This window comes from Taeniopygia guttata, chromosome 2 (genome assembly GCF_048771995.1).
Source record: "Taeniopygia guttata chromosome 2, bTaeGut7.mat, whole genome shotgun sequence".
In the NCBI taxonomy this organism is placed as follows: Eukaryota; Metazoa; Chordata; class Aves; order Passeriformes; family Estrildidae; genus Taeniopygia; species Taeniopygia guttata.
This window is the reverse complement of record NC_133026.1, coordinates 126,892,689-126,908,570: the sequence shown is the minus strand read 5'-3', so window position 1 is coordinate 126,908,570 and position 15,882 is coordinate 126,892,689. Positions and strand designations below refer to the sequence as shown.

Below are 15,882 nucleotides of genomic sequence, written 5' to 3'. Positions count from 1 at the left end.
ACCTTTTCCTGAAGCAGAACACTACCCCAGCTGTTATTCTGTGCCTCTCAAGTTTAAATGAGAAAGACCAAAATTAAAATATAAAGATAGGCAAAAAAATCAGTTCAAATGATAGATGAGATAATGAAAATCCAAGTAATTAGATCCATCTAAGGAAATATAAGAGCAGTATTAGTTGACATAATGCAATAATTTGAACCCATATGAACTAAACCTGTAATTCTTATTCCTATTACTTCAAATTTCCAAAGGTAAAAAAGGTAACAGTTGTACTTTTAAAAGAACAGGTTAGACAGTATTTGCTGCAAATTATTCACTAAATCAATTGTCTACCTGGGGAAAAAGGAAAAACAAACAAAAAGCGCTATCTTTTTTGGAGAACAAAGTGCTTGTCCAGGAGCTGTGTGCTCAAGAGCTTGACTCATTTTTTTAAGTGTAGTGACTGGAAAGATAACTGCTTTTCCCTACGGATCTTGCCTTGCTTATATCATCGCAACTGCATCATCCATGGTACAGAAATATCCCATGATTCACTGACTAGCAAGTCTGAAAGGCAGACCATTTTGTCCGGCATTTTGCCTAGCAATGTGCCAATTTGGCACATTTTCCAGGGTGTGTGAGGTTGTTTCTTTTCCCTTCAGATGGTAAGAGCGTGCTGGGAAGGCTCGCAGGAGCCAGCTGACACTGCCTCTCATCTCTGTAGCTGTATCCGCTGTGCACGAGGGAGCAGCTCCAGCTCCACCCAAGTCTTGCTGAACTCCTGTGCCCTCACTTGGGTGTTTATCCAAAGATGCTCCATGACCATGGTCTATGTCACTCAAAATCTGACTATTGTTGTCTTTCCTTCCTGAGCTATTGCTCCAGGGGACAGAAAAATGGCAGAATTAGCTATTTTAAGGAGCCCAGGTGGTGGATAAAGTCAAGGAGTTTCATCCTGTATGTTCGTAGGGACTGGAAAAGCATGTCCACCAACTAGTTAATTTTTTTTTATAGGTTAGAGTGTAATATCAAAACTGTCACTTAGATAGACCTTTATGTTCTTCATACTCTCTTGTGGTCACTTTTTCAAGTACATTTTCTGTGATTATACATACAGAACCCTGTAGCTTTTAGAGTGACAGCCGGAAATTCATTCCAGCTCAGAGTACAAGGTTCTGCACTTTAAAAGCAGCAACGGAGGGGCAGTGTAAAGCATGTAACTCTGTTAGACATTTCCACACAGATTTTTTCCAGTTCTATGAAAGTAACTGTATTTGACAAAAATATACACAAGCTGAATCCACATCAAAGACATATGTGCTCTTAGTATAAAACCAAAAAATTAGTATTTCATCTTCTTGTTCTACTGAACTTCCAGGCGCCCTGTTTGCTGAAATGCCTAACTGAATGTACAAGCATGCCCATTATCCTTTACAAGCTCTAGTGCAGGGTTTTGTTGACATTATTATTATTATAATTCCGGATATATGCCCGACCTGTGTTTGTATGCAAGCAAAGAGTGCACACAAAATCAAATGCTCTCATTCAGATACAGGTAGCAACCTGTTATGCTGGAGACACGTATCTGCAATTCCCCTGCTGTACAGAGTTTTTATTCTGCTGTTGACTCTCAAAGCTATCTGTCATTTTCTTAGGCTGATTTGCTGGTTTGCCCAGATTATATTGTTTCTACCATTGTATTTTGCAAGTGCTTAATTACAGTACTTAAAGATATGTTCTTAATTTTTATAACTGTTTGTTCCCTATCACCCTTTAACCTTTACAACCCACACGTATTCTCGTGTAATATACGCTTGCAAATTTCCCATCAGGGGAGTATAACTCCACTGGAGCACGTTGAATGTATAAGCGTTGTAAAGAAAACAAACCCTTTCTGCACCTTGCCATTAGTAACACCAGAGCAGAAGCGACCTGAGAAGCCATCGAGCCTCAGCGAGGCTCCCGAGAAAACAGCCCTCCAAATGGAGCCCTCACTCCATGTCCAGACAGTTTCTTTCCTTCTGGCAATGCCTCAAACCGTCCCAAAGTGGGTCCGAGCCTTCCGGCATGTGAGCCACGCTGACCGGGCGTGGAGGTGCCGCGGAGCCAGGGCGCATCGGCCGTCGCCCCTCGGCTCAAACCGTGGCCGCGGGTCGAGGAAGGCTCGTTCCGCTGGTAGAGGACAAGCCGGGGTGTTTGTGGTACACAGTCCTCACGCAAGAGTGGGAGGCATGTTAAGGGAGCTGAAGAGTAACAGTACAGTCAGCGATGCCCGAACTCCGCGCTGCACTGACGGAAAACAACTCGCTTTGCAGCACGGCTCCCTCCGAACCCCGCGGGTTACGGCCCTGTCGGGCATGCGGGCGGCCCACCGCAGCGGTGCGAGGCTCGGGGCCGCTGGGGCGCGGCGGGGCCCCGCCGGGCACACCCGGCCGGCACGGCGCTCCCGGGGCGGGGCGGGAGGCGGAGCCTGGGCGCCGCCGCCGAGCCCCGCAGCGGGGCCGGGCGCTGCAGCCGCCGGAGCTTCGCCTGGCCTCCTCCCTCCCGAGCTTGCCACATCGGCACCGCCGTTCCGACAAGGCGCTTCCCGGAGCGGAGGGGGAGCCCAGCGCGGGGAGATGGAGCCCCGGTGCTGCCGCCGCCGCCGCCCCCCAGGACTCGCGCTCCGCCAGGGCCGCTGCTGCCACTGCCGCCACTGCCAGGACGGAGAGAGCGGCCCCGCCACCGTCTAACGCCGCAGCCCCGGCGGCGCGGCCGAGGCGGGAGGCGGCGCGGAGGCCGCCCCGGTCCCTCCGCCTGCCGGGCGGCGGCGAAGCGCGGCCCCCTCCTCCCCGCCCTCCCCGCCGCCGCTTCCCCGCCCCCGCCCGGCCCTCGGCCGGGCTCGGCAGCCGGGCCATGGCGGGGCGATGAGGGAACGGCCGCCCCTGCCCGCAGGCTGCGTGGGGAGGCGGGGAGCGAAGGGGCTTCGCGGCTCGGCGGCGCTGGAGCCGGGCGGCGGGCCGGGGGGATGCTGGGCGCGGGGGCCGCGGCGCTGCAGCTCCTCTCCCGGGCCGTGAAGCAGGCGGCGGCGCAGGGCGCCCGGCAGGACCTGGGCCGCTGGCTGTCCCGCGCCGCCGGGACCGCAGCGGGAGGCGGCAGCGGAGACACCATCGGCTTCGTCCCGGCGGAGGCGGCGGGGGCCGGCGGGCTGCTGCTGGGGCCCTGCGCGGACGAGGACGGGCTGCCGCCCGCGGAGCTGCTGCTCTGCCAGCTGCCCGAGCCGAGCGGCGGCGGGCATGGGCTGGCCGAGGCCCGGGGCTGGCGCTGCTCCTGCTGCCTGCTGGGCACCTGCTGGTGCAAGAGCTGCCTCAGCCTGTGCGTCCTGGCCGCTGTCTGCTTCGCCTCGCTGGCCCTGGTGCGCCAGTACCTGCGGGACCTGCTGCTCTGGGCCGAGAGCCTGGACAGCCTGGCCGGCGTTCTGCTCTTCACCGTGGGCTTCATCGTCGTGTCCTTCCCATGCGGCTGGGGCTACATCCTGCTCAACGTGGCCGCCGGCTACCTCTACGGCTTCGTGCTGGGCATGGGGCTGATGGTGTTCGGCGTCCTCGTCGGTACATTTGTCGCCCACGTGGCCTGCAAGCGGCTGTTGGCCCGCTGGGCACGGGCCAGGATCCAGGGCAGCGGGACGCTCAGTGCCATCGTCCGTGTCGTGGAGGGCGGCAGCGGCGTCAAGGTGGTGTTTCTGTCGCGGCTGACGCTGATCCCCTTCGGGCTGCAGAACGCCGTCTTCGCGGTGAGTCCCTGCCTGGGCTGTGCGGCCGAAGAAGACAAGTGCTGGCAGGATGTCTTTCGGCACAGTGGCTGCTGTTATTGGTAGAGGTTGCCTCCTGTCCTGGGAGCAAGCCATGGTTTCTCTCTTTTAACAACAGTAAAAACAACCCTCTCTGCCTATGAGATCTAAAAATCTCAGGCAGATTTTTGAGATGCCTTGCTCACTGGCTTTGTCTTAGAGTTGCTCTCTTGTCCTTCAAAACTATATTCTGGTGTTAGAATCACCAAGGTGCTGCATAGCAGAATCTGTGGAGAACTCAACAGTTATGATGTGTCTGTACTTTTGAAGGGATCTACTTTAAAACGTGGTAAGAGCTGAGGAAAAGTCTTGCCAGATCTTCCTAAACTACTTAATATAGGTAATCATATTGGAAAGAAAGAAGTGGACAGATTAAAAAATTTTCTCGGTGTGGTTGGGGCAAATCCATACAGGATGCGCACAAAGACGGGTTGCAGATTTTGGGCAGAGCAGCATGTAGTCCCTGAAAAGGGACTGTACTCTGGTGTGGCACTGAAAGTTAGTTTAAACTTGAGTCTGGATAAGGATTGGTCTTGCTTTTCTTTCTAACTTCAGGTGAACATTGGTACATTCGTTTGGTCTCTTTGATCATCTTAAAGGAAAAAAATAAAGAAGAACATGGAGGGTGGTTTGAGTATTGTCATGCTGCTGATGACAATTTCAGACCCTCTTTGCTTCCTGAGTACTTTGTCTGAAGGATCTGCTTTTGGCTCTCTTGTGCCTCAGTTATATTTACTAACTTGGTGAAATCAAAACAAAGCAATCTGGATTGTGAAATACTTTAAATGTTATCAGTAACTTGTATGTTCTTTAACATAAGTGGCTATCTAAACACATGTTTTGATCTGCCACTTTCTTATAGCCCACCCTATCTGCAGTCCTGATCCTGTACCCTTCCAAAACACTTGCTTAATTTTGACAGAATCATCTGGCTGCAATTAGTAGGTCACCAAATACCAATTTTTTTTTAAAGTAAAATTCAATCTATGCAAATTTGGGGTGTAACAGCCACACCAAATATTTTAAATTGCAGTATATAAAACAGTGTACTGGAGCATTCATCTCCAGACCTGTGATCTCTATCCATAAGAACTGTAGCAACTTGTAATTTTTTTTTAAGAAATCCTTTAACCATTTTCTTGTTAAGAATGAGAAACTGAACAGCTGAACCTTTGCTGTTGTATTTCTCAAACTGTATTACTGCAGGCTTATATTACGTATATTACTGAAGAGACTTAGACCAGCTGGGAGAGCAGAGTCCCTCCTGGAGCCAAGGTCCGGGGTTGCAGTTGAAGCTTCTGCTGTGCTGTGACCCTCCTAAAGTGGAGAGAGCTGTTTGGCTCTGCTTGTTCACAGCTTTGGGAAGTCCCTTGCAGTAGTCAGTAGATGATATAGAGTAGTATTGGATCTGAACAACAGACCAGAAAATTACCAAGTTAAAACTATTTCCTTCCTGGCATAACCCTTCTGTTGGAAACATGATTCAGCAGAGTATTCGGGCCAGTTCAATATTGAAGTGATGCTGTAAATCATTGTAGTTTGTATTCTCCAGATTCTGCAGGGCTAAATAATTTTCTTTCCAAGTGGATGGTTTCGGTGTTAAAATTATAGACAGGAAATGAGATGAAACCAGATGCTTGAGTTATGCCAAGTAACTTGGATGTTTTTTGCTAATTTTAGTTTGGTTATGTTTATTATTCCTGATTTACTACTTTATAGCATAGTCAAATAACGCACAGTGTACACTATAGTCAAATAACACACAATGTACACTATAGTCAAATAACGCACAGTGTACACTCAATTTTTCACTCAAAACATTTAATATGAGCCACTAGATCACCAAAAAGTGATGCATACAAATCTAGGAATTCAAGACCGTTTCTCATTTTGAGTCAAATTTAAGTTAGGTAAAAAATACAGTTTTCTGCCTACACAGACCAAGCTGTCATTTCCTTGAAATTTCACTTATTTGAAAACTTAACACTCGTTTTAAGTTTAAAATGCATTTCCCCATGCTAGCAGCTTCAGCAGTGAATTTTAAAAGTATTAATTTTTAAACAACAGTGAATTTAAGGAAGAGTACACATCTTTAACTTTCCAGTGGTCTGGTCTATGCATGTTTACTATGTGGATATTTTTAAGTAAACTGGAGATACTGAGAATACTTAAATGAGAGAGAAGGAAGGAAGTGACACATGAGGTTCAGGGAAAGGCATAACCTTGATGTGAGCGGGGTCATCTGCAGGGCTGGGATTAAATGATTTCTACAAGCACTTGTTCAGTGGCATGTACCATCTGCTGAGGGCTTTCGGGAGGTTGACTTGTAGGGGCTGTAGAGAAAGATGGGGGAGCTTCTTAGGATTTGATTAGTGAGGGAATCATATCAGTTAAAATGGCTCAAGAAGAAAATTAATACAAATTCCTTAGCATTTCACCAGCCAGACTTGGAAGATGTTGCTTCTTAAAAGGTCTTTCTGCTGGTAGTAGAGGGGTGAAGTAATGCATTTGTTTGCCTTTCTGGAATAGCACTTGATAACTGGAAGCATGTTTGTATTTCTCTTTTGAGGGAGTTTTGCTTAGTTGTCACTCCTGATGCCAGAGTGGCCTGGGCTGCTGGGGAGGGTTGATAGCTCTTACTGATGTGTTTGCCCACGCACAGCTCTCTCACCTTGCCAGCTCCAAAGTGTTTTGAAGGCAGGTCTGTAAGAAGGCCTGGTATGCAGCTTATCATCTCCTTGCCACAAGTTTGTTCTTGGAGTGAGATTTGTGCAACCCGGTTATTTGTAGTGCCAGATGTAGGTTAGATGGGATTTCATACTTCCCCTCCCTTCTTTAAGGGGAATATTACATGAAATAAATAATCTGATTAAAAAATCTGAGCGTTCAAGTGTGCACCTCTGGGTTCAGAAATGCATACAACGAACTCAGAGTTGAAGAAATGGTACCTCCTTTGCAAGAACATGCACACTGCTTCCTCTGCTTGTTGGAAAGTCTGCAGCTGGTTAGGTTTTTTGTATTACTGGGATTTTTTTTAGGGGGTGGTGTTGGCTTTTTTTTTTTTTGGCGGGGGGGAGGCAGGAAGAAATATTTCTAGGGAGTTTTGTTTTGGGCTTTTTTCTTGAGGAAAAAGCACAGAGTTATCCTTTGCCCTTGGTCACAAAGCCGACCTGATCTGAAACACAGGAATTTGTAAACTGAGGGAAGAGAAGTTGTGCTGCAATCTCTAAAGGCATAAGAGCCCTCAGCAAAGTCTTGACAGAAGCATTTATTCTTTGACAGTGCTGAACCAAAGGTGCCTGCTGCAAAGGATGCACAAAAGTTCCATGAGACAAAGCCCAGCCAAAGCTTAATTTGGGGGGGGTGTGAGGTGGGGTATTCTGGCTATTGTTATCAGTGCAATTAAGTAGTTCCTACTTGTATTTGAATACAATTTAAATAAATTTCTGTTATGGCCCTTAACACAATTGCATCCATGCTTGGTTTGGGATTTCAGGGTTAGTTTTTGCTGGCTTGAGCTTTCACCAGAAACAGAGCCCTTGTAGGCTCTGTTAGGCAGCCTGGCCATGCAGATACCAGTTTGGTAGGTTCATAAAACAGGTAAAGCTCCTAGAATGAAAAGTATGGAAAGCTGTAAGTTTTATTGATGATTTCTCAAATTTCTTAGGTGGGGATGCTGCCCACTTCTTGTGCATTCTGGGGAAAGGGATACAACTGTAGCTCTAGAGCTACAGTTTACTTAAAGGGACATCTCAAATTTTTTTTCACCCTCTACTTAGCTTTAATTGCAGTGGGAGGCACAAGCTGCAATTAAGTGTATTCACTGGGGCAGCCTCCCCTTCATTTGGAAACAATCTCATGACTCAGGAAGTCCAGTTGTTTCGGGCCTCATCCAGGTGTGCAGACATGTTGCTCTGCAACTGAAGTGTCCTTAATACATCTACAGAAATGAGAGAGGTGCCAGGAGTATTAAAGCAATCTTTGGGAAGTTTCCCAGCTCCATCAGATGTAATGATAGTGTCCTACTTAGCAAATCTTGCCTCTGCATTAGTATTTCAGAAACTTTTAATAGCAGCTCCTTCATTCCCTTGGCAATATGGGAACTTTGGACTATGCATTCTTATTACATGGCCCAGATTACAACAATGCTTTGAAAAGTCTTTTGAAAGTATTGGTCAAATGTGAAGTTCTGACATAATTATGTAATCCTTTTTCATTATAAATCTAAATTAATCTTGTCTAGAGAAGGAAATCTAATATTTGTGGTGCTGGTATATATTTCAGTCTGTGGGAAGTATAATATGCAGTGTGAAGTTTGGAAATGGCTTATTGGATCTTGTTCCAGTGAATTATTTTTAATCTTTATGCTTCATTGCATTCTGCTCCTCCATTGCCCTTCCTCCCAAAAACTTTCCACTGATGGTGGTTAGAGCTCTGAGAATTCAGCACTGTGACTTTCACAGTAACTAAAGTTTATTTTAAGAATAGCATGATAAAATGAGTAACATTGCTGCTATTCTTTGGTCCTCAACATTGTACAAAACCGGCAAGGTCAATAATTTCCATGTAGGCTCTCAGTGTTAGAGCTGTTCTTAATTAGATCTCTGTTACTATCAACTGAATTATCTCAAAAATTTGTTGGAATGCTTGTTTTCAAAATCATCGTTTTCATACTAATTTTTAATCCAGTTTCTTCTTGTTTTCTTTTTTCTTGTGTAAATATCTTTTAATCTTGTGATGCTTGCCTTTAATATTTCCCGATGGCTGCTGATACTAATTTAGCTGGAACTGTGTACTTTGTTCCCATGTAAGCTTGTACGTCCACCTATTGATACAGAACAGAAACTTCACAGCAGAGAGAAGAATATAACAATGTATTATTAGTGTTTTTTCCAGAGAAATTAATAAAACCTATAGCTGTGTGTACTATTTAATTCACTAATTGAAGTGAGATGCAAAATACCTTTGGTAGACAATGATACACGTATATCAGCATAGATACAAATGACTATTGCTCATAGGGGTCACTAAAAGACGTGTGTATCTTAATAAGCTCATAACTTGCCCAGCACAGACAAATTGTATCTGCCATTCTGTTTACCTGGATCCTATTTAAAACAGTGACATTTTGAACAATTACCCCTTGTATTATTTGCCATACACGTAAAATGCCAAACAGATAGATTTTTCTGTTAGACTTCCACATTCCATATAATAATTTCTTCTCACAAGTAAATTCTTATAAATCCAAGGGCTTCAATCACCAGGTAAAAATAAGTATCTTCCGTGAACAGTGTAATTGCACCCCTAGTTACTGAGTGTTGCAGAGATGTTGTGTAATATAAGGTGAAAACAAACCTAGTAACTTTAAAAAGGACAGATGAAAACTAGAGACATACTGTATCATTCTATTATCTTCCCCCTGGGCATGAATCAAAGTTTCAGTGAAGGAATGTAGGATATTTTTTCATGATTTTGCAGGGATGGTTATGGGAAGTGGTAGTTTGGTTGTTTGTACACATAGATTGTGTTTGGAGCTGCTTTTGATTTCTTACTCTTTCTTTTTACTCAGATTACAGATTTATCACTACCCAACTACCTGATGGCTTCTTCATTTGGGCTGCTTCCTACTCAGCTCCTGAACTCGTACTTGGGCACTACCTTGCGCACCATGGAGGATGTGATTGCAGAACAAAGTGTTAGTGGCTATTTTGTATTTGGTTTACAGGTCAGTTAAAATAAGTGCTTTCATAATACCTCGGTAACAGTACTGTCTGTCTCTCTGTGATTTCTGTTGACTGCTAGATATCCAGAAAAATGGGCTTCCAGTGGACTGATTTCTTTAGATTTTGTTTTATGCTCTGAGAAAAGTGTAATTCTCTCACACATCACCATAACATAAAGCAGAACTTAGTCACTGTTGTCTTTTTCTGATACAGTTTTTGGTAAGTTTTCTTCTCTTGCTGCCCTAGGGTGACTTTATGGTCACCCTAGCAATATCCAGCAAGCATCACTTTATGATGCTTGCTGGATATTAAGCTCAGCGCCTTTAAGACTGGCTCTGAGAACAAAGGCGGGGAAAAGAGGCCTGCACTTCGTGTTTAGAAACAAACTAACTGTCCCGGACAGCGGGACAGAGCTCTCCTTTTAGTTAATTGTTTTTAGCTAGCTGAGGCAGAGAAGTTCCCCAGATTATGGCTTTTCTTTTTCTTGGAACTGATTTGCCCTACTCTGGACTGAAAATCCAGAAAAACACTTGCCTTCTAGGGTAATCTGCTGAATTTTAGACTTGTCAAACCACCCCTACACAAAAGCTTGTATGTGTGTAGACCCAGGACTTACACACTGTTCACTGCTAGCACTCAGCATACTCATTTTGCATAGATATACAGGATATTAAAAATGCTGTAGAGTACTACTTCCCTAATGCCTAAATTAGAATATCCTAATTTGACAAGTGAGTAAATTAATGAGAAGTAAATCAAGTACCTTTACGTGACCTTAGCTCTTGAAATAATTTATTAGTAAATTTTGGGTATAAGCCTTAAGTGTGAGACATAGAGGTTATGGGTATTTCAGAATTATATTATATATTAAAGCCTCCTCTGACAGTGACAGTACTTCAAGCTATGTTTGAGTAGCAATTACCATGGCTTGCAGACTTCCAGTAGGTACTGCAATAATTTCTGTTCCTCAGTTTTTACAGTCATAAAGCTGATGTTTAACAATGCTAACATAGAAAACTAAGTCTAGGACCATTTTAAACATACCTTCCTCCCTTGCCATGAAATTTATGCACTCTTAAATAGAACTATTTCTCCTGAATAGAAATAGAAGCTATATAATTTATAGCTTTCATGAAACATGGTTAAAATGCCTTTGTAAGTGTGGCGTAGATAGTCTTGATAGATCAAAGAGAAAATAAATGGTTTCTCGGTCAGTTATTATTTTAGTCATGAATGTTATTTCCAGGGTAGTAGTTTTTTAGTGTCCTTTTCCCTTTTTTACCCTATTTATATATATATTTTTTAATTGACATTGACTCCTTTGCAGATTCTATAGGTTGTAACATAAGTGTTGCCCTGGTAAGTGGTAGCTGGGTAGCCCGGATATTTTAAAAGGAGTGCTGACCTCCTTGACACCAGTCCTTGGGACATGACTGAATAACCAAAGGGGAGGCCTTTAGTGGAAAAATTATTTGCATTCTCCCACTGTCTCTCAGGCATCTGCTGAGTGCTTTGCCTGGATGAGCTTTGTTGGGACTTTGATTTAGTAAATAGCTCTGAAAATCCTTCAAATTTCATGGTTGTCTATGTATATATATATATATTTTAAAAATTATTTATCTAGGGAGCTAGGTTACTGATAGTAATATTTCTAAATCAAAGCAAATTTAAATGTTTCGGTAAGCTTCTAGAATAGAAATTTTCCTATCTATTCAAATATTAGTGTCTGTAGTATCATTGTGAATCTTATATTAGCCAGGTTTTGAAATGTGTAACATAAATTGTTGAGGAGCGTCATTTTCATTGCAAGGGTAGTCTAGCACTGGACCAGAGTGCCCAGAGAAGTAGTGAAATCTCTGTCCTTTTACAGTTTTCAAGACCTGACTGGACAAAAGTTCTGAGCCTCCTGTTCTGATCTTACAGCCAGCCCTGCTCTGTGCAGCTGGTTGGGCTAGGGATTGCCAGGGTCCCTTCCAGCTGCAGTTGTCCTGGGCTCATATTTGTCACTTGCCTTACTCAGTGATGTTCCAGCACTGTCTGCCATGCTGACAGGTGTTTTAAGCAACAGTCCTCAATGTTAAAGAAAACAGTCCTACAGTTAGTATAGAAGTTCAGGTTTTAGACGCAGAACTCTAGATTCTGTTGTAAGTAATATAGCATCTTTGCCTTTTTGAAAGCAAGCTGCAGATTCCAGCTAGTTAACATTCTTTTAAAAAGACAGAGAAACATGCTTCTTTCATAGGGACCCTCACTATAAGCCACCTTGGCTTTTATTTGAAGATTTTAAACTTTCTTTTTTTTTTTTTCCCTAAGGAGGATCTCAGCTAAAAACTTGACTGGTGTTTTATTGAAGAGAGAAGGTGAAAGGATTGCTTTATAACAAGTATATGGAGTTCAACAGAAAGAAATAAACTTATCATTTCAATTTATATAAATATTTTCATTTCTATATAATATCTATGTTCAGATATGCTGGTTACATTGTTAGCATATGTAGGTTTAGAGCTACTCGGGGGCTAAGTTCATTTCCCTTCCAGTGTCTTGCCTGTGAAGCTTGAGTCAGTGGATGCCTTCATGAATCTTTACATTGACAACTTTTTGTTTCATTCAGATCAGTTGCTTTATTATTCCCACAATAAACACTCCTGTTTTATTTGCAGATTGTCATAAGCATAGGACTCTCATTTTATGTCGTTCACCGGGCTCAAGTGGAACTCAATGCAGCAATTGTAGCGTGTGAAATGGAAATGAAGACATCGCTTGTTAAAGACACTCAGCCAAGCATCAATGGCTCAACCACATACTGCAACAAGAGGACAGTAGCATTCTCTGGAGGGGGTGTCAACATTGTATGATTTCAAGTATTAATTACTAAATAAGGTGTGGTGAACCTGAGCTAGAAATATCTTGAACATTGCCTAGAAATATCTATGGACAATTGAAATAGATTTTTAAAAAATTACAAGTGATTACAGGTTGTACTGTGGCACAAACCAACTGACCAGCTCTTTAATTGCACATGGGGTGACTTCTAGCAAGACAAGGAAGATGGCAAAGTAACTTAAGATGTAAATGCAAATTTGGCTGCACCTTTGGTCATTTATTATGCCTGTCATGGCCTGTAATCTGCACTTTAAGTAGGTTTTTTTTCCTTTGCTCCTATAAACTGAGAAATGCTTCTATAAACAAAAAAGTAGCACAGAGATAAATATTTTTCTGCTTAGCATTATTTATAAGGCTAAATAATTATATACAGTAGAATTTTATTACTGATAAAGATAAATGAGAAAGTATACAATTCAATGTATGTTCTTCTTGAATGTGCTTTTGCTTTGGAATTGATTCCAGAAGTTGGAGTGTATTATTTAGCTAATGATGGGACCATTTGGCTTTTTCTTAATTTTTGATTTAAAAAAAAATAGAACCCTATATAAAGTTTTGGTTGAATGTATTTTTCTAAGTCATTACAAATGTTGCAGAGCCATGCAAATGTATTCACACAAGCTTAAATCCTACATCGTGGGACTGAAGTGCTCTTAAATTACATTTTAAGTTACACTGTGTAATATGCAAAGTGCAAGGGAAAATGTAGAAGTTAGATTGCAATGACTATTTGAATGACACTTAATTGGTTTTGCCACCTTGGTGATTTTAACAAAAGACTGTTCCACATTATGATATTTTTAATTGTTAAAAGAATGAAGTTTTCCAGCTCACATGACTGCATGTGGTAAGGCTTCTAGAACAGGGAGCTAGATCTCTGCTCTAAACAGAAGGATGGGATATTAGCAGTGCTAATTTTACAAGAAGGTGGCCTTTATTTTGTAAGTGAATCCCCTCTCCCTTAAAAAAGCTTTAAAAATTCACTTTGGTTGGCACATCTTTTGTACTAGTTTTACATTTTTTAAAAGATGCAATCTATTACAAATTTCATTAGAGTGAAGAAACGAAAACTAGAGGTTCTCCTTGGAAAAAGAAATAATCCAGTAATGGAGAGGACAGCAATGTCTCTGAGACTCAGGAATTCTGACTCCATTTTTGCAAGACAACACTATATTGGATACTGCTCCTTTTACGCCTGCTGTGGACTGTTTTTCACTGCATTAAATAGACTGGATAACCTGATGGTAACTTGTGTGTGTGTCTAAAAGAAAAACAACAATAATGCCTGAACACAATGTTCTGTACGTGTGAGTTTCATGTAGATACACATACCAATGTTCAGTGGCTCAAACACATGCAAGTCATCTGATACAAAAATAACGTAAAGTGTGGCTTCTTTTGTAGTTATTTTGTATGAGTTTTTAAGGATGCTTTAAGTCTTCAAAATTTTTGTGTTATTTTCTAACAGTACGACTGTGCCTCCTTTTTGTAAGGTTGGTTGTAGGGTCCAAGCAGTTTTGTCTTGGAATAGTGGGTCTTCAAGGCCTTTGGGAAGCAGAGATGTGAGAGCCTCTAACAGCCTTACTGAGAGGATGTGCAGCACTCACGTAACCAAACATCTGCGTGTTCCTTCGTAGTGGGAGTTCCATTTTGTTCCTCAAATATCCTTTGCAGATTGGAGTTCTTGGGTCCTGCAACCTAAAGAACTGAACTAGTTCAATGAAAGCAAAAAAGTTCAGATTGTCTCCTTTCTGTTGTTTAGGGGCTTTTTTTTTTTTTGTTGGGTTTTGTTTTGGTATTTTTCGGGGGTTTTTTTTTGTTTTTTTTTTTTTTTTGTTTGTTTTATTTTGTTTTGGTTTTTTTTTTGTTTTGTTTTGTTTCATTTGGTTTGGGGTTTAGTTTTGATTGATTGGTTGGTTTTTGAAAAGGCAATCTGTATCTACCTGGAAGTGTTCATTTACACATCTCTGCCTCTGACAGCTCCTGTGTGAAAACAAGAGAGCCAGATAACTTTTTGATGGCGTTATTTGTCATCATAGCGTAATTGAGTCCTTTCTTAACTAAAGAGGTTTTTTTGTTTGTTTCTTGTGAAGAACAGTCCTTCAGTGAACTGATCTGAACTTTGCTCTATCTTGCCAAATGAACAATAGTGTTTTGAAGAGGGTAGCTCTTTCTTTGCATTTTTTAACTAACTTAAGGTTGCGTTGATTATTTCAAACATTTCCCAAATATGTATTTTGAAGTGCTTTTATTTCCATGACATTTTGTAACCAGAGTAACTTCACTATGTGAACACTTTTGTAGTATGGAATTAGTTCTTAAGACTTTTGCATTTTGCTTGATACTTGTAATCTTTGTGTACAAGTTAATGGGAAATGTGCATTAAAAGGAACTTTTCTGTACCATGCCAATCATAATTTTATACAATAAATTCACTCAAATTTCTTTAAAGGAATATGTATTAAATGTTTAAGTTGCTATGATGTAGTTGGAAAGAAGGTGCAGTGGAGTCTCATCTTTATACAGCCATACAAAGCGAATTGTCTGCATCAAAGGAATTCCATGGGTGAGGAGTTACTGACAAAGGAAACAGACTTCACTTTTACTTTCATTTAATTAAATACATACTTAATTATATTAAGTACTTTAAAGGTTTGGTATTTGCAGGTGCCTTTTTGATACAAGAATAAGCATACATGTGCTTATGAGAAACATGCTGCAAAACTGCAAGAGGATTGATATTTCTGGACATAACAGTAGCAAAAGTGATGTAATTACTATTTTTTAAGATGGGCTCCTTACCTAGTCTAGTTAAAACCCACAAAAGTATGGAACTAGTTTAAACAGTATATGGCAAGTCACCTTCAAGAATATTTTCTGAGTTGTCATGATGGTAACATTTCTGCTTTTTGTGTATGAAAGATACCTAAAGGGCAGGTCATAAAGAATCTCAGCTGCATGGTGCCAGTTTTTCTTCTGCCTTGTGGTAAGTGCAAGTGTGCAGTAAATTCGTCAAAATTTAACTTTAGACTAAGCATCTGTGAGAAAAACCTTTTTTAGTCCCAGACCTTTATATACTATTTTTGTGCTAATTTTTGCACAATAACTTGAGCAAGCATTGCTTAGGTCAAGTTTGAAGAATGGAAAGCTGCTCTTAGATTGTGTGTGGCTTTTGTTCCATATTGGATCCTTTGTGTTCATTTTCAGCTTTCCAGCTGAGGCTGATACAATTTGGATTTTCTCTGACTGAGATAACTGGAGTCATCAGTTGTCTTGCAAATAATCTAGGATACGATACATAAAATGAAATATGAAAGTGTTCCCATTCACACTGTGGTCATTTTTCATGGCACAAGTAAAGAAATTTGGTAGCTCTGTGACAGGCTTTCTCACAGTAATTCCAAGTTGGTACTAGTCCTGTCATTGTAACGTGATGGTTTGGGCACGAGGGGACACGAATCGATT

The 15,882-nt window shown here is 41.9% G+C and overlaps 1 protein-coding gene across 1 annotated transcript; it reads left to right on the top strand.

The window, feature by feature from the left end:
- The first annotated feature begins 2,721 nt into the window (after nt 1-2,721).
- On the top strand, nt 2,722-14,872 carry TMEM64 (transmembrane protein 64). Its single transcript, XM_072924813.1, has 3 exons — nt 2,722-3,751; nt 9,381-9,536; nt 12,195-14,872. Exons 1-3 carry the CDS (start codon nt 2,987-2,989, stop codon nt 12,387-12,389), a joined length of 1,116 nt encoding a protein of 371 aa, XP_072780914.1. The 5' UTR covers nt 2,722-2,986; the 3' UTR covers nt 12,390-14,872.
- The last annotated feature ends 1,010 nt before the right edge of the window (nt 14,873-15,882 follow it).

Excerpts from the sequence above, each read along its gene's own strand:
- TMEM64 (XM_072924813.1), top strand. The coding sequence starts at position 2,987 with ATGCTGGGCGCGGGGGCCGCGGCGCTGCAGCTCCTCTCCCGGGCCGTG. Across the intron at positions 3,752-9,380 it reads TGCAGAACGCCGTCTTCGCG|ATTACAGATTTATCACTACC; the intron begins GTGAGTCCCTGC and ends CTTTTTACTCAG. Across the intron at positions 9,537-12,194 it reads ATTTTGTATTTGGTTTACAG|ATTGTCATAAGCATAGGACT; the intron begins GTCAGTTAAAAT and ends TTTTATTTGCAG.